The sequence below is a fragment of the Corapipo altera genome, unplaced genomic scaffold (assembly GCF_003945725.1).
Source record: "Corapipo altera isolate COAL_440 unplaced genomic scaffold, ASM394572v1 1, whole genome shotgun sequence".
Lineage (NCBI taxonomy): Eukaryota > Metazoa > Chordata > Aves > Passeriformes > Pipridae > Corapipo > Corapipo altera.
The window spans coordinates 26843891-26862503 of record NW_020884873.1 but is presented as its reverse complement, the minus strand read 5'-3'; the positions used below and the strand labels follow the sequence as shown (position 1 = coordinate 26862503).

At 41.5% G+C, this 18613-nt stretch overlaps 1 protein-coding gene across 3 annotated transcripts in view; it reads left to right on the top strand.

The window, feature by feature from the left end:
- Window positions 1–483: 483 nt before the first annotated feature.
- TMTC2 (transmembrane and tetratricopeptide repeat containing 2) overlaps window positions 484–18613 on the top strand; it is a 244703-nt gene continuing 226573 nt past the window's right edge. For 2 of the 3 annotated variants that reach the window (XM_027663223.1, XM_027663231.1), the window contains exon 1: window positions 484–610. In XM_027663223.1, the coding sequence (XP_027519024.1) occupies window positions 528–610 (83 nt within the window). In that variant the 5' untranslated portion in view covers window positions 484–527. The remainder of the gene's footprint in view (window positions 611–18613) is intronic. The other variant, XM_027663239.1, reaches the window with a different exon arrangement.

The window sequence follows — 18613 nt, the reverse complement described above, 5'->3', positions numbered from 1 at the left end:
CGCCCCGCCCCGCGGCCCCCGCGCCCGGGCCGTGCTCAGGCGGCCCCGCGGCAGCGCCCGCGCTGGGTCCGGCGGGGCGGGCGGGGATGGGCGTGATCCGCTGCTGCCGGTAATCGGCGAGCGCTACCGTCTTCGAGGGGCGGGCCCGCGCGCAGGCGCGGTGGGAGCCCAGGGCGCCCCACGCGGGCGCTCTCAGAGCCTCGGCGGCGGCGCCTGGCTCGGTAGCGGGAGGGGTGCGGGCCGGAGCCGGAGCCGCGGCAGTGCCGTGGCGCCGCGGCAGGAAGGCGGGAGCTGGAGACGTGCCCCGCTCCACTCAGCCCATCCGCGCTCTCCCCGCCGCTCTCCCCGCTGCCATGGGGTAGGGGCGGTGGAGCGAGGGGTCGCCGTCAGGCTGCGGCGGCCGGCGGAGCGCGGAGCAGCGCCCCGTGGTGCCGGGGGGCGCGGGGGTGGCGCGGCGGGGCTGGCGCGGGAGGCCGGGCAGGGCAGGGGGCTGCCTCGGTGCGAGAGCGGCGGCGGCAGGCGGAGAGATGATCGCGGAGTTGTTGAGCAGCGCCCTAGGGCTCGCCCTGTACCTCAACACCCTGGGCGCCGACTTCTGCTACGATGACAGGTAGGGCGGGGAGCGGCGGGGCTGGGTGGGTGGGCGGGCGGGGGCTACCCACCTGTTGGGAGCGGGGTTTTGGCCGCCCCCCTCGGGGTGTCCGGGGTGGCGCCGGAGGGTCCCGGTGGCTCCTGGGCTCTGGGTGGCCGCGGCGGCACCCACCGCTCCCGGGGCTTTGACAGCTTGGACTCGGTCCTTTCCAGCCCCAAGCAGCGGGAAGGGACCCGCCGCTCTAACTTGTCATGTCCCGGGCTGATCTCTGATGCGCGATGCCAGCGGGGCGCGCGGCCGCCTCCCGTCCCGTCGCGGCGCTCCCCCGGGACCGAGCCCCGCGCGGGGAGTCACCTCCGCTGCCCGGCTGCTCCCGGGAGCGCAGCCCCGCCGGCGGGACCGGCGCGGGGCTGGCTGGGGCTGGGCTCCCCACCTGCTCCTCTCCTGGCCGTACCTGCCCACCAGAGCTGCGGGAAGGCGCTGTTCGCAGGCTGGGGAAATACCGCTTTGTGCCTTTTCCGGTGACTTAATCTGATAGCATTTAAAACAGATGCATAATTATAATGTATTAGGGAGAACAGCACGCCTGGCTAAACTTATTAACCGTCCTGGGGTGATTCATGCTTCATTGGAATTAAACCATCCAAAAAGTGAGCAGGGATTGACTTTGACAGCTTTTCATCAGCCTCTCTCTATGGCCCCGGGTGCAGGCGGGCGAGCGGGGACTCGGCGCGGCTCACCCTGCCCCGTCCCGTCCCGACAGCGCGTCTGGAGTCCTCCGGGAGCTGGCCACCCGTAAGGGGTGTCTGTGTGTGCGAGGGAGTGACTGAGTGCCCCTGGGTGGGGTGTGTAAAGCGGAGGGTTCCTGCGGCGCGGTGCAGGTTCCCGATGCCCGCGAACTCCAAGCAGCTGTCCGCGGGGTCGATGCCTTGGAGCCTTTGATGTGAGAGGGGGGACGCGAGGAATCACAGTGAGATGGGATTGGGTATGTGCCTGAGCAGGAAGATGTTTGTTGGATAAGCCGAACTTCCCGGCGCGCTGATGGGATGCGAAAGGGTCAGATCTGTCCTTAATTAGGCATTTGCCTTGGGAAACAAGTTGCCTGTCCTGGAGTAGATTAGTTACCAAACTTGGAATTTTCCTCCCTTAAGCGATATTACAGTGCACCTGCCGTGTTTAAGGATCTGTCACCACTTCCAGAATACTCCCCCCTATTTTCAAGGCTTGCTACTATTAAATCTATTATACTGGAAGCAAATGCCAAGTGTTAGTCCTGGTCTAGGTCTCTGGCTGGAAACAGAGTTGGCTGCAGAATGTGGCAATTCAGCCTTCAGCCCTTCAGGTCATTTACATACACTTGAAGCCTTGTGAGCAATTAAGTGGTTTTAGGTTTCTTTGAGTCTTCCAATTTCCTACGATAATTTTTCTTAAACCTATTTTAAAGTTTTGAGACTTCATTCACAAACAGTAAAAGAAAAAAATTAGCTGTTACTCTGTAATGGGAGGTCTGAGTTGGATAAATAGAAAGTAGTGAATGCTTTGACACACTGATACTGTTTTAAACACCTTGTTATAGTTAGAAACTTCAGGAGTTGTGGAATATTTACATAACCCTATATAACATATATAAATATATAACCTTATATAGCATATGTTGCAGTGTTTGGGCAAAACTGGGTTGTTTAAGGACATGCTTATAAGCCTGTCCTGTAGGCCCGTTCAAATTGGTTAGGCATGGAAAGCAATTCGAAGTACAACCTGGTGCTATTGATGTGGAGGTCAAGGTTACTCTTGATCTTTCCTGAGTGTGCTTTAATGCAGTTAGAAAAAAACAGCGTTTGAGTGTAATCTCAGAGAGGGCAGAAAAGGTGGAAAAGGTAATCTCACACTGTCTTTGCTAGTACTAATTCCAGGCTATTTAGAAGGTGTTCTAAAGTACTGTTTTGTTTATGTGTTTACCTCCTACCTAAATAAAGTACTGTCATTGTAGCTAAGATTTAGGCATTCACTAGAGTGCTTTGAAAGCCAGTTAATGGCATTTCTGTATGTGGGGGTCATCTAATTAGGATATTTTTCAATTGCAGCACTGGAAGGGACAAGGCAGAAATGGCTGTTTCGGGCTAGTAATTGTTGAACTAGAAAGGTTTATCTATTCAAAGAGGCAGGCTCTCAGACCCGAAGTATTCTTTCAGCTGTAATCACAGGATCTTGCTGCCCTGCAGGAGCCCGCTTGAAACATAACACTAGAAAAGGAGGTTGGTGCTGGAGCTGCAGGACACAGCCCTCCATGAGGGAGATGGATCATGCTACTAACTTTAAGTGAATAAAGATTTTGCATTTCAGCTGGGAACCTGCAATGTCTTGTTTCAGGAGGGCAGCATGTTGCCATGGCTTTTTCTGCTTCCTTTGCCATCATATTGAAATTACATCAGACTGTTCTCTTTTTAATATAGTGATCAAGCTTACTACATAAAGGCTGTCTGTAATTGCTTTCTGTGTTTTTTTTACGTAGGTTGGGCAAGATTAAGTGGCATCATAAAACTTCTTATAGCAAAATCAATTTCCCAATGGTAAAACTTAATATTTTAGCAGCAACATGGCACCAAACCAAAGACTGTATGGACAGTGACATAACAAACTTGCTTGTAGTCTGGGCTTTATGACTCTATATCAAAGGATTCAAGATTTCATTTCCCACCCTTCACCCAATTAAACTGAAATTGAATGAATTTAAAGCCTGGGGAAGTTGAGTGAGCAAATGTACATGTTCTTACTTTTGGTCATTAGTCTGCCTAACTTGTTGTTTCTTTCAGACTAAGCAGATATATGGCACATGCATAGTCAGTACAAACGTGATATTTTTGTTCAATTGACTTACTGATTACTTTGAATGAAAATGACAGTCTTTAAACTCGAGAGCCTGTGTAAAGAAGCACTGCTTTTTTTTTTTTTTTCCTTCCATGTAGGTATAGACCTAGAAAACACAAGGTTTTACCATCCTGGTCCCTGCTTCTATAATTCTCACAGACAGCTGTGATATTTCCTAGTTACATGTGAACTACGAACTCCCTTGTTCATCTAGGAGCAAATAGATGTATTTTTCCCTCTTTTTACTTATTTTTTTTTTATTTGAAGCTGAATGCAGCATGCAGTAACCCAAAAGAAGAGATAATGAGGGAAGAGGTGGTGGAAATATTTAGATGTTGATGTAATACCAGAGTAGCTCACATTGCTTGATAATAAAGGTTTGTTTATCGCTGAGCAAAATCATCTTGGAAATGGTAATGGGGTAGGGAGAAATGCAGTTGCCATTCCTGCAGATGTGTTGAAGATCTTGCTTGTTGCACCGTGTTAAATCCAGATTTTTGGCAGATTAAGGGAGGCTAATCTCTGCACACGTAGTTTGTGTTTCATGCTAATATCTACCAGTATTACAGGAGGGAAACCCATTGCTGCAATTAGGCTTACACATCTGCATTATTATTTTTCCTTGCCATTTAAGCCTCCTCTGCCCCTCTCCCCCTCCCAATAAGCAATTTAATCTGCAGGTGCCTTACATTGAAGCTGTAGTCCTTCATGTGACCTGTGCTAACTCAGACAGGTCACTGTCACGTTATAGCTGGAGTGTGGAAGATTTAGTGTTCTGCGTATCTGAGGTCATGCATTGTTAAAGTGAACATGTCAAAAGCAACTCATCCATTGAGGTGTTCCTTTCTTCTCCTAAATGTCAGAAGAAAGGCATATTTTAAGAAGAGTAAGAACCTTTAACCTCAAGTGATGTATTTTCTCAAGGACACATGGACAAAACTTGTGCTCTGGAAAACGCGTACAGACATGCCTGTGTCCATGTAGGTCTCTTCCATGAGATTTTGTAGTGCAGACCAACTTTCTCTAGCTTGTACTGCATTTTATTTAGCTGGCCTGAATGAGGCAGCCTTGCTGATGGTAGAAAATATCCATCAGCCTTGTTTCAAAGTCGCTGGGCAATATTCCAAACTGCGTTGAAGAAATCATGATAAATGTTTTCATGCTGTGGTGTCAGACATGCAAAATTTAAAAACAGACCGAGCCCATACACATTTGACGGTACCTCTATCGGGTCTGCCACATGAGATTTAATCTAGCAAGTGACCCAAATACGTACACTAGAAGAACAAGTGTAAGTACACTGGGGAAAATTGCTCGCCATCTGTCTCCTTGTGTGTGTATATTTGATTATTAATTTACATCTCTGATTTTTATGGCCCCTTTTTGTCATCTACTTTCAATTTTTCAGCTCCAAGTGCACCTCTCCAGTAGCTTTTAGTAGCTTCAGTTTGCAGGTGGCTGAAAACTGAATTCCAACGATGAGGTTGGTTTGGGAAGACAGGGACTTGTGTGTGTTCTCTGTAGTGTTTTCCCTTTGTCCCCTCTATTCTACCTTCTGCATGCTAATTTCAAACCACCATAAAGATAATTTGTATATGAAACAGTGGCTTTTTAACATATTCATGAAGAAAAAAGGTAACCTGAGGAAGATGCCTAAGTAACTTGGGCTGTGTAGTTTTCAGGTGTTGTAGTTGAGTATTAACCAAGTGAACCAGTAACTAATGGGATGAACCTGGCACAATAACAATCTATTAATATGATACTAGTTTCATTTATAAATGCTGAACGTAACCTGAAAATATGTTTGGATTTTGATTTTAAAAGGGTTTGTGCGTAAAAAGTTGTGTTAAGTGAAAGACTTTGAACAAAATATGAAAAATGTGAAATCTTAATTTCATGAAATATTTTTTTAATTTTTTTTAAATTTTTTTTTTCTTTTGAGGTGTTATAGTATAGAGATTTTTGGAAGCAAAAAAGAAATTATACCCCCACAGACTTTCTTGTTGCACATATAACACTAACATAAAGCATGTCATTTCTGGTAGCTGGTTCAGAGAATAAATTCATGACCGTTAGCAGACAGAGAGTCTCCCTGAATCACTGATGGGATGTGCCTCATCTGCAGGAAGTTCTTCCAGCACACAATGGAGTTACAAATTGAAATGATCAGCTTTCTCCAGCATCTCCCATATGTATTCCAGCTGCACTTCTGAATCCTTAAAGTTTGCCAGAGTGAAAGTCGCTGAAAAGGCTCCAAAGTATCTCATCTCAATTTGTTAACCATCTGATAGCTGCAAGAGTGATGAATTAGAGCTCCTTTACTTCTCTCATCTGGAAGTTTGCCCTTCCCTTGTTGTTGACTGCTAGGACTTTTTAAAATTTTTTTCTGTGAAGTTGACTGAATCAGACTTTGCTCTTTGTTTATGGAATTTCTTTCTTTAGCTGAAATATTTAATGCTGAAGCTGTAGATGCAAGCCTGCTGCCAACCTGGGGTGAAAGGTGCTCCAAATATACAGTTGGAAAAACAGAGTAAATCAGAAGACAGAGATGCTTATTGTTATTGTTACTTATGTAAAAGTGAATCTGTTCTTTGCACCGCTGTTTTAGGTTAGATTTTTAAAGTTTTTATTTCTAAATATTTTATAGGCTTTACTCAGCTTTTGGGTTAACTGTCTTCTTTTTGGAAAAGAAACCTTTTTAAACTGTCCATTTCCCTCAATGTTCTTTTAACTCTAATTTTTGTTGAAATGGTTGTTTCTTTTATCTGGAGACCTGAACTTATACTCAGAGTTCTTTGTTCTTTGACCCTCAGATTTTTAAATAAATTTGGGAATTTCTCTTGACTGTGGAAGCCTATGCCTTTGGGCTTGGCAACCTTTGAACTCCGTCTGCTGTCCTGCTTGGCGTGATTCATCGTATAAACTCTCCTTATCTTCATTTAGGGTGGGAGCTTGCTCTGTGGGCAGGTTTTTTAAGTCAGGATGGCAGTAGAATTTCACATCTATAGATCAGGTTCTTAGGTCGTATGCTTACAGTCTCAGGATAGTCCTCCAGACTTGACATATTTGTGTTATTGTTTGCACGGGCAGTCCTTCCCCGCTAAGAGGGTGCAGTTTCTTTCCCAGTTTCACCCTCTGCAGAGCTCCATGCTAGCCATTTTTCCCCAAAGGCTGGCCTGTTGTTGAATGAAACTTCAAGAGTCAGAAGAAGGTGTTTTTTGGAATGGCATCCTAAATATTACTTAGCATGTCAACACTACTGCTCAGTTTGTTACTTCAAGACAGTTGAAATATTTTGCAGACCTGTGAATAGCTTATAACAGACATCTTCGAAGGCAGTGACATGCACTTGGCTTCGTCTTCAGAGGATGCTTCAGGCTAGCACACGGTTGCTGCTGTTTGTGTATGACAGCTTGTTGTGAAACAAAGAAACAAGCTGGATCACTGGGGCAGCAGCCAAGGATCAAGTAATCTATCAATCTCTGTTTCACTTCAAGGAAAAAGAAAATCGGTAAATCAGACTGTTGAAGCTGATGAAATTTTGTCAGCCAGCCTCTGTAACTGGGGATGGCTCGTTGATGATGCTTTACCACACTGGCCTTTCCTGGCCTCATTAAGCTTTGAGAGAGAGAAAAAGTAAAAGTGGCTTCCTTGAATACTAATCCTTGTGTTCCCTAGGACACTGTGAATTACTCTGTTAGCCTTCGTTGTCCTAGCAGCTTCATGAGGAGGTTTTTCCAGAATAGTGGGAGGTTTCGGTTGGGGGGATATAATACTCATTTACTGTCTTCATGCCCCTTATTTTCTTCCTCCCTTCATCTTTTTAATTGCTCTTTGTTTTAGAATTATTGTACTTTTAGCTTAAGATGTTTTGTCTTCTATATCTTTTTTTGTCCAGTGGTTTATTCAAATGGCCCACATTGGTTCTTCAAAAACTGTTAAGAATCAGTGTAACCTCTAAAAACACATGTGGGTATATATACTATCATTGTATTAAATAGCAGTATTTTGTTGTATACCTAAAATTTGAGACCACATCTTTTTTGGCATCTCTCTTCCAGCAGAGAGCTGGATAGGCTTCTCATTAGTCTGCCACAAAGGCTCCTTAATTTATTTGCAGGGGTCACTGACTGCCTGAGATCATTTCCTTCTCGGCAGGATTTAAACGCATTGGCCTCAGGAGCGCTCCTAGTCCCAGCTGGCCCAGAAAGCCAGAGACTGACAGGTAATTGAACCAGGATTTTCCACATGATGGTACAAACCATTACTTTCAGATGACTGGACTGGTCTGTGGCATCCCCTGTTATTCACCAACCTGTCAATAGACCCAGAAAAGCATGCCCTGACCTCTGACCTTGTGGTTCAGGGGAGGACAGGTTTTTCTGAATTTAGCATCCTGTTCACAGGGTACGTATTTCTGCACTTAACATTACTCTAGGCTATTTTGCTAATGAGAGGGTTGTATAATTTTAACTACTGCATGTTTTAGTCAGCTAGTCCAGTACGAGTTCAGAGGAACAACGCAGTAAGTGGTAGCAGAACTGTAGTAATTGGTAGCATCTTTGCCAGTGCCTGGATGCTATTTCCATGCAGCTTGGTAATTTGTGTACTTAAAAAAAAATACTTGAAGTCTTGAAACAGGGTCACGATTCAGTGACCAAAATGGTCATCGAAACACACCCACCAGCAGCCTAAACCCTTCCTAGATCTCTGTCCCGTCTTTTCTTCCTACCTTTGTGGCTTTTTATATATAGCAGTTAATAACTGGTGCTGGGCCCAGGAACCAGACTCTAGACTTCCCCGTCATCACTGTAAAATGACCTGCCCCCAGTGTTTAGATGGGAAGTCAGTCTTTGAACACTCTCAAATACCTAAATAAAAGACACACAGCATGTGTTTATCTGCAGTCCCAACTTAGAAATACCATTTCATTTCTGTATACAGCATTTCCACTTGCTTGGTTACCTGCTCTGAGTAAGTGTAACTTTAGTTTTTAACTACTTTTCTAAGAATTTTCTCTCCCTCTGATACAAAGGAATGTAGCTCGGAGTTGGATGCTCTGTCAGTTGGGTACTTTTCTTTAGGAGGTGGTGCCTGGCTAAGTGCATAGACTTTCAGTGTTGTGATGCATCAGGAGTGCCTTTTTCAGCATCCAGCCTCCAATTTCTATGCAGGAATATTCTGCAGTTGATGCTGTTTAAAATAGTTCTTAACGTTTTCTCAGCAACTATTGAAGCTGGTAACGGTTATTTACTTTGGTACTAAAAAACCCAGCATGGAGTTCCAGTGTATGAGTAAAGCACTGAAAAATACTTTTCATTGGAAATAGTCTCTTTAGGTTGATGTTTGCAGTGGTTTTAAGGTGACATAATTACTTAGTGGAGGAGGAAAAAAAAGAATGCTGAGGCACTGGATGTTGTCCATTATAAAGATCTTTAAGAATTAACACTGGCACCAGGAAAATAAAACTTGTCTGTAGATACGGGTCAGCCAAGCCCTTTATTGTGGAGTATCACAGTTAAAACCAAGCCCAGAAATCCGCCCAACCAGCACCAAACTGTTTGGTTTTATTAAAGAGTTCCTTGATATGTCTTCATCCGGATTCCAACAGGAGATAAAGGACTCCAGGAGACAGGCATGTGTGTAAAAGAGATTGATGTGCTGAAGATACCTCTAGAAGGTAGGCAGAGGAAGTCTACCCTATTGTGTTTTAAATTCTAAATATTCAGTGTGTGGCTGGTTTTGGAACTATGTGTCTTGTGGTAAATTCTGTGCCTGCATTTTACCCCAGGATATTTCCCTGAGGTATGTTGTAGCACACCCAGAGTTCAAGCTGCTGTGAGGATGTGAGTTGTCAAACTGAAGTTCTTTACTATATTAATGCCTATATACTTGACAGTCTTTTACTAGTCGCTTTGCATTGAAATATACAATTCATGGGGTAATAGGTCTCCCCATCTTGGAGGCAACATGGGGAGAACTAGAATTCCTAATCCAGAATAATTTGATTTTTTTGCAAATGAATAATTTTTTTCTGGTTTCTTGTATGAAACCTTGAAGTGAGAATTCATTCCAGAAGTCTTCTTCTGGGACTTTAACTTTGGTTTCTCCAAGTCTTTTGTGCGTGTGTAATTTGATTTTGTTGTTTTCAGAGTGTGTTTTCAATGGTGGGCCTTTGAGAAGACAATGGGAGGATCTTGCTGCCCAATGTGCAAAACAGCACATTAAATATACACTTAAAAATCTCCTTTTTAAAGCTCACAATGCCGGTGCCTTTATAGGCTGTTCAGTAGTTTCTCTTTTGTAGACTGATCCTCTTGGTGCTTTTAGCCTTTATGTGATATTGTAGAACTTTGGAAACTTTGGAATGTCCTTGGTTTCATTTTACAGCCTGTCAACTTTCCTGGGTCGCAATCAGTTATGTTTGGCTGGCTACTTTGTTTCAGGGGATGTGTACTTACTAGGCTACTTTGAGAAGGGGATTAGGTCCACTTGGAAATTCAGATGAGATGCCTGCAGTCACCGTTGGCCTTTAGAGTAGCTTTCCTAACCCAAAATAACACTGGATTTCTGTTACTGAACTGGAAGGAGCCCACACTTTGAGTGTGACTCTGTGGTGGAACTTGTAGCTGTTGTTCTCTAGATCATGAACCTTCTGCTGTATACTCTTTTTTCATGCTTCATATGCTTTTTAAAAATAGATTTTTTCTTTTAAAATAAAAATATATTTATCCTATCATTTCCAACACTTATGTGAAGATGAAGGTGTTGTCACGTTTTCTCTTGTATTTGATACTGTATTTATCTGATACGACTGCCTAGATACTTCTAGGTATGGTACGCATCTATCTATGTATTTCCTTGCTGCAAAATCTTGAATTATAAGAAGAATTTTCTGCTAATAAATTCCATGAATTTTTGGTGTATGTGTTTCATTTTCTTCAAACACTTTCAGTTGTACTTGAGGAAACTTTTAAAGGTTGTTTTGTTTGTGGGTGGTTTTTTTTAGGAAGAAAAGATTGGTCTGGTAAAACTAATGTTAGTTGCAGAAGAAAGGTTTCCTTTTTTGACTAATTATTTGTAATTAAACTTCAGATCTTTTACATTTTTATAATTAAAGCAGAACAAAACTTAGGCTTTTTAAATCACTTTGATCTGAATTGAGGTTCCAGTGCCAAAAAAATAATTTAAATGCTATGTGGCTGTATAAATAAAGCCTGATGAAATATAAAGTACTAAGAGAATGATGAAAAAATTAAATCAACTAAAATGGCATTTTTGTGTCTAGCAGCTTTCATTTTATAGCACAAACAGTTCTTTATAGCTTCTTTGTTATACCGGTATATTTGAATAAATTTTCTATTTGTGTGAAAAGGTGTAGTTTATGTTCTATTCCATTTCACAGTTCTTTACTCATCTCTTGCATGTAAATCACTTGGCTTGTTAAAAATATTAGTATTTCTCTTTAATAGACATCATGCTTCTGGAGAGTTCTCCAAATGCTTTTTTATTCGGAAGATGGAAGACTTAAGGATGGGGAAAGGCCACAATGAAGATGGTTCCTCATGTTGTTGACCTCATGCTAAAAAAGCCAGACTCAAGCTGGATCACCCCAGAGTTCCGTCTGTGCTGCTGTTTGCTGCCAGGCATGTTCATGCTCTACCTGGGCTTTGAAATGGGTGTTGAAAGCAGCTTTGCACCAGCATTGCGTAGCTTCAATTCCTGTTACGGTGATGTAGCTTATGGAGTGTTGCTGGCAGGTGAAGCCCAAGATAGATGCCCTCTCCACCTGAATGGGCCTGTGGCTGTTTGGATGTGTCCCTAGTGACTGTGCAAGTTACTATATCTCTTACTGCTTCTGCTTCTCCTGCCCTGTTCCTGCTCATGATGTGATTGCAAACTCTTGGCAGCTGTAGCCGCATCTTTTGTAGGTCCCTGGCTGTCCGGTTCCGTGTGGCTCGAGCCTTTGTAAGGGCATCTTCATAATAGCTGTGGGCATCTGGCTATTTTAAATTGATGGCTTGGGCTCAAAAAAAGGGAAGTTTTTTTATATACCTTCCCTTTCCATAGAATTGTGAGGTGTCTAAATGCTGTGTAGCCAGAGCAGGTTGGCCGTGGTTCTTTGGGGTGTGTTTTGCTCTACTTGCTTTATTAAAAAACCATAGAGGTTGTGGAGGGTCTCCTTTGGAGATCATTCAAAACCCACCTGAGCACAATCCTATGCACTCTACTCCAGGTGAACCTGCTTTATTTGGAGAGTGTGGAATGGGAGTATGCTGGACTAGATGATTCCAGAGGTCCCTCCCAACACTAGCAATTCTGTGAAGGTCTCACTAAATCTGCTTTGTTTAATGATGAATGAGTAGGTTTGTATGTGTTCAAAGCAGAACCCTGGATTACCCTGATGGACTTGGGTAACTGGAGCTTCATGCCTGACTGATACAGGGTTAAAAGCAAAAGTAAGGACTGGATGTCCAGGGAGCAAGAAAGCTAGTTGGTCCTCTGGAATTTAGAGCCTGCTTCTAGTACATGGCAAAAAAACCCAATGTAAGGATATTAATGAAAAAGTTGATGTTTATAAGTTAACACAACTGATCTGCTAAGCAACAGTAAACCTGTGAGAGAATTTGCAGGAAACTTCTCCTCTAGGGGACAGTCAGCTCACTTTTCTATTTTTTTCCTCAGTGTTCCACTTTGAATCCATGTGAGCAATTGTGTCTGAGAACAATTAAAGGCCACCTCGTTTAGGGGCTGGGTGAGCATCTGGTGAGGTGAGGAAAGAATCCCACAAAAAAGAAAGGCCTTAAGGAATACTGACTTTCACCTATTTGCGTGCCACATATCTAGTCTGCTAGCTTGCAATACTAATAATTAATATTTGATATTTTACTCTTGAAAAGTGATGAAAATACTGACTGTATAGGAACACTTGTAGCATTTTGTCTATATATAACTAAGATATGTGCTCAACTTACTGTAATTTTGAACTGTTGACTTGATGTGTATGGAAATAAACTGGTTTTGCAGGAAAAAAGGTTTGCTGCTCTCTATGCAGCTCTAGATCTCAGTGTTGCTTGGGGCTAGTGTTGGAGAAGAAGTCTTGTCTAAGCAGGAAAATTGGATAGTACAAGTCTGCAGGTACCATGATGATGAGTATCACCAAGATATACATATCTTGAAAGGCTCTGATGCAGTAGCTTGAAGCAAGGCACCACCCTGTTAGGCACAGTTTCCAGAAACCACATGCTGTGCATGATATTTAAATCTACCAACTTGGCTCTGTGCTTGGCTTGTTCTGATCATCTTGCAGACTGAACTTTGTAGATTCTACTGAGGTTCTCTGTATTGTAGCTTATTATAGGCAAGGAGTTTAGGTTATGTTCACACTATGCTAATTGTTAATGATGTGAAAAAGTATAAGTTTATTTTAAAACAAAAAGGTTTAAAACTCAGTTTCTTACTACTGAATCCTAGTATGAGTGTACTGTTTTCTGAGTAAATAAAATTACTCTGAAGCATGTAAGTAAAGAACTAAGACACAGGTAAAATGTAAGTATGGAAAAGATTATGGAATTTCAGAATAAAGAGTATTTTATTAATACCAATGCCTCAGTCTTTCTGTAAATATTTAAGGAAAAATCTAAGTGACATGGATGAGAATTTTCAGTAATGGGTGTGATTAAAATAATTTATCAACATTTTATATCCTTCTGGTCTAGTGTAATTGAAACAATTCTGTTTAAAATATAAATTGTACTGATCTTAGCGTGGGCAAGGATGTAGGCACATCTGTCCATTGTGTAGCACAGTAGGTGTGATGGCCGAAGGTTTTTGCTTTGAGCAAGGGCGTTGAGAGCACTTTGTTTTGCATACTTTCACAATAAGAAATTGTGGGGAAACATCTGTGTACAGAGTATGAAAATGCATGTTATACTGCTGTATGTGGCTGAGAGGATATTAGTGGAGAGTATTTGTTTTCCATCCTCATTTTTCTTGGACTGAAATCCTATATAAAATACCATGAGGTAGCAGAACACAGTCCTGTTAAGGAAGAGCAGATACTGTGATAGTTCTTAGCATGGACCTGAAATTTTACCACTTAGTCTTTGCCAAGAGTAAGTGAGCACACTTGTAGAATAAGCTGCTCAAGGAAGACTGCTTATCATGCTGTATTTTGTAGCGTAAATGAAAGGATATTCATGAAAGGATAGTTGCATTTAATATGCATATTTAATTCCACATATGATAATAGACACATATATATATATATAATTATATAAAATAAAAGACATAATTTTTCATCCTGTCTATACTTGTATGCTATCTTATGTCTGCACTAGCGGCACTGGTCATGGATAAAGTGAAGGGATAGACCCTGCAATCAGTGACTCTTCCAACAGAATGATTAAATTAGTATCAAATTATGCCCTTCGGAATTTCTAAGCTTATAAATATAGTAAGGAGTATGGTAATCAGAGAAAGCAAGTTTTTTTCTGTGTTCAGAGAGTCCTTATTTCATTAGTCATTGTTCTGAATTTCAGCAGGAGCTTCTAAGTTTTTACTTTCTGCAGCAAAGGATCTCATCTGATGTTGCAATTTTTGGGTTTCCTTTTTTTTTCTACTGAAGGTCAGCAGTTAGGTACTTGAGTCACCTTACACTGTCTATGTTAAATAAAACTAAATGAGAAAGCAAATGCAGAGATTATATTTCAGTTATTGTTTCAGGAACTGACTAAACCTTGATTTAATTGAATTAAATTTAGATTGGTTGAGTACTGATGCTGTTGTAATTAAAGAAAGAAAACTGGAGCTTACTAATATGTTTTTCTTGTACCTGCCTGAAATTTATTCTTTTTTGAAGTACAGATGATCAAGTGAACTCTCCAGCTAAGCAAGGTCAGTGTTTGTGCCTAGATGATTATGCATTAACTTTTTCATGCTTACTGGAATGGAAAAAATGAGCAGATTGGAGAGAATAAATAGCCTCCTTAGTAATATCCAAAAAGGAGGAAAAATATAATTTAATAATCTGCTCTAGTAACGATCTTTTTATTTTGTCCTAGCTTAGTTAAAGACAAAAGCAAATCATTTTGTGGGACTGACTTGCTAGTAAGAGATAAAATGGCAGCGGTATACCTTGGCTTTGCTGTTGGGACTTCAGTTTTACAAACACTTGGACATGTGTTCAGCCTTTCAGATGTAAATAGTCCCATTAGATAAAATCTGGGTCCAGCTGGAATCAATGGTAAAACCTGTGGCAATTAAATAAGGCTGGAGTCTCATGAATGAGTTCAGTGAGACTACTTTGTATACATAAAGTTAAACACATGGCTAAGTGTTTGCAGGATAGGGGGTCTGCAAGGGTACGAGAATAGGACCCTTGCGACACAGTTTGAAGTCAGACCTGTCTTGCTACTGAATGATGGAGAGCCACAGTGAGGAAGTAGGTGAACATTTAGTGCATAAACAAACACAATATATAAAACATCATAAATAACTACAATTCATAAAATGCTTGGTTGGTCCTGAATAATGAAAGCAGTGAAAATGTTTATGGGATGTGCTTGTTCTTGTAATATATTTTTATTTTATATTTTTTTGGTACAAATACATATAAGTATCATTATTATGTTTCATTATTCAGAAGAACTTAGTAGCTCGAGACTTTCTTTTGGAAGAGGAGAGGTAAAATAGAAATTACAGGGCAACCCCCCTACCTCCTCCTCAGCCTACTACTCAATCACAGGAGTCATGCAGTATTTGATAATTATGTCAACTGTTTTAATCATCATGTATATTAACTACTTAATTTCACCTCACGCTTGATAAAGAAATGCTGTGGGTATTGCCATAACTGTGATGATTCTCACCATCCAGGTGTTTCACCAGTTTGCAAATTCGATTTGGAGCTGCACGTACAGCAAGACAGCTGTTATATACACTAACAGATCTCTGTCTCTCTGTGCAGAGCATCTTTACAGAGCCTATTTTTATGTTTCTTGGTGAGAAATATTATGTGAATGACTGTCCCCTTATAATCCTGTGAGATTTAGATAAGTGCAATTTTCCAGGTTTTTGAGGGAGTCATAATTTACATTTCATAACACACACAACAAGCAATTAGTATGAAGTCTTATGGCAACCTGACAGTCCTTTGTGCTTGTGGAAACAGTTACACAATAGTGCCTGTGCAGATAATGTTATCAGGCGCCCTTTGTGCATGCTCACTTGTTTTACCTGGAGCATTCTAAAAAGCTGCAGCCTAATACTCATCTAAACTCAACCTGCTCTATTGTATGACGAACTTGCATAAAGAGGGAAATGTTGAAGTCTTAAGAAAATAATAGTTACTATTCATTGTTTTAAATGACCTCATTTGGGCATGTTCAGGCTATTTTTTGTTGTGTCTATGGCTTTAAATACCAGTGGTGAGAGGAACACGACTCCCTGGGTGAGGTTAGATTCAGGCTGCAAAGTTTCTGTCTTTGCTCTCTCTCCTTACAGGTGGGTGTAGAACCTTATGTATTCTCTGCATTGGAGACTAATACTGCCTATATGTTTGGAGAATGGAGAAGAATATACCAGCTGCATTATCCTACTGATTGTACAGTCCAGTTGTTGGGGAATAGACAGCGAAGACTTGGTGTAGTGGGCAAGAAGGAAAAGAAGTAAAGCAGCAAGGCAGTAAGAGGTTTGACGTGGATACAAAGCTCTTGAGCTGTTGTTTGCATCAATGTCTGGGGCAAATATTTCTTCAGTTTTTACTCAGTGTTTTTTGGGTTTTGTGTGAGGGTTTTCTGTTTTGGTCTGATAAGATGCTGATGCAATTTCATTCACTTCAGTTATTTATTCAGTTATTACTCCCACTGGGTAGGGAGTGATACCTTGGGTTGCTTTCAGGAGCACTTGAAGAGATTTTCTGCCCCAAGGAACTTTGGATGGAAAGCTATGAGAAAAGCCATGCATGGAAAAGAAGCAGCATATGCATGGTGGTCCCATGTCGTAGAAACCAAGTGGTGTTTGCAGGTACAAGAGCCACATTAACATTGTGGTGACTGTGAGGGAAGTTGTGGAGGAAGGTGAAGGCGAGGCAAAGTAATAAAAGACGTGTGAAATGATATAGACCTTGGTGGCTCTCAGATATGTGGGATGCAGAAGATCCAAACCCAGTATGCAAGTTGTGAATAAAATTGCTCTCAGAGTATGAATCCTGCTACTGCATTTGCTGAGAGATGTTATGCATAGGCTTTGTCAGTCTCAGCTGTTTCTGTTGTAGTGAACCAGGCTGGGTCAAACTGCTTAAGCCTATTTGCCTGACTGAACCAAACCCTGAGACAGGTCACACCATCAGCATGGCCATCAGGTCTGAAGGGATAACTACTGGTAGAATAAGTGAGGGTAAGCAATCAGTGCTGATAATCTGGTCAAAGGATGCCAGTGAAGCCTGTCCAGAGAGGCTTCTGTGAATTTCACTCCCGCCTTTCCTGAGTTTTCAGCTTGCTCTGCTAACCTGTTCTCTCTCTGTCTCCCTGGGTGGTTTGCTCCTCTCATGTTTCCTCCAATGGAAAGCTAATAAGACATATACAGAAAACAGATGCCTGAACCGAAGTAGGAGAATGAGCAGTGACTTAGCGAATAGATTTAGGCCCATTCAAGGAGAAGGACACAATGTGGCCTAAAAAAAGAGATAAATTGTTTGGGAAAAGAAAATGGATAAAACAATATGACTGAAGGCAGGGGCTTAGCTGGTGCTGTGCAAAAACTAGATTGCTACAGTAGTTATGGTTTTGTGGCTGCCTTGTTTGGCTATTCCTCACACTGATTCCTAGTTTGGGACAGACAGCGATGATGCAGAGCGCTGCTGCCTTGAGCTGGTCCTTGCCAAGGCTGCTATGTGGCTAATGAAGCACAAGGCTTTAACCTAGTCTTGGCAATAGCAGTTTGGATGGAAGGCCAAGCTGAACTATCATCACAGACAGTACTATTTTTAGGGCTGTATGTATGAAGAAATAGTTAATATAAAACTGTGGAAACTGCTGGAAAGTGATGCTGTGCCTTATGCTTCGAATACTTTGCACTGAAGCAGTTTTCAGATTCCTCTCAACGTGAGAACTGACTGCGAGTTTCAAACATAGTGTTGCACAGCATGTGGCATTCATTTATGACCCCATTATTAGATTAAATTTTGTGAATTAGACAAGTATTCTTTTTCCTATGTTTGCTTAAGTTATTGTTATCAAAGGCGCACATCTTTAATTCCAAGTAGTTAGGCTTTTCTCTTTCTTTTTGGACTCACTCTTCTTTTCTACCATGTCTTACCTTCAAGGATAAAGGAAAACTTAATTTTTACATTAAAGAAGAAATGATTTGTAAAGACACATTATACTCCCAGGCCTCCAAGATCTGTGGTCTGAAATTGGAAATGTGACCATGACTAATGTATTCAGAGACCAGGTCAGTGTCGAGTTTTACTGAAATCTTTGGTGGATGCTCTCAAGAAAGATGAGTGAAGCTTTAAAAATTTTCTTGTAGTACCTTCTATACTGCCTGACTTTTGATGCTGGCATGAGCTTGGAAGAAATGCATTATATAATTAGACTTATCAATTTATCATAAAAACCAGAATAGCAATAGTTTTCCCCATCCCCACTTGCTTGTACCTCCCTCTCTCATCCTAAAACAGGAAGAAAATACTCTGAGATTTTCATGTTGTTACCGTTTATATATAGGTGTGTGTGTCTATATGTATACACACCATTGTCTTAGATGTGAGGAATGCTTTAGATGTGCTGATGGCTATGACCTGTGTTCTCCTTCAGCTGATACAGCATTTCTTATAATATGTCTGTATTCTGTCCATGGTGAGATTGGCTTAGTGCTTAGTGGTAGGTAAATAATGGCAATAATCAGAAGGCAATGACATGTAAAAATAAAAAAAAAAAATAAAATATATATATATATATATAGTGAGCATTCAGGAATGCTAGTATTTTTCATAATATGGTTTTATCAGTTCTTTTGGTTAACTTTCTTAAGTCCACATGGCAATAAGATTAAATAAGATTTAATAAGAATTAAATCAAGGTGATTTAATTGAGGTTTTGGAGACCCTGTGAATATGAGGGACAACTGAGAGGACTAAAAGTAGGAAAT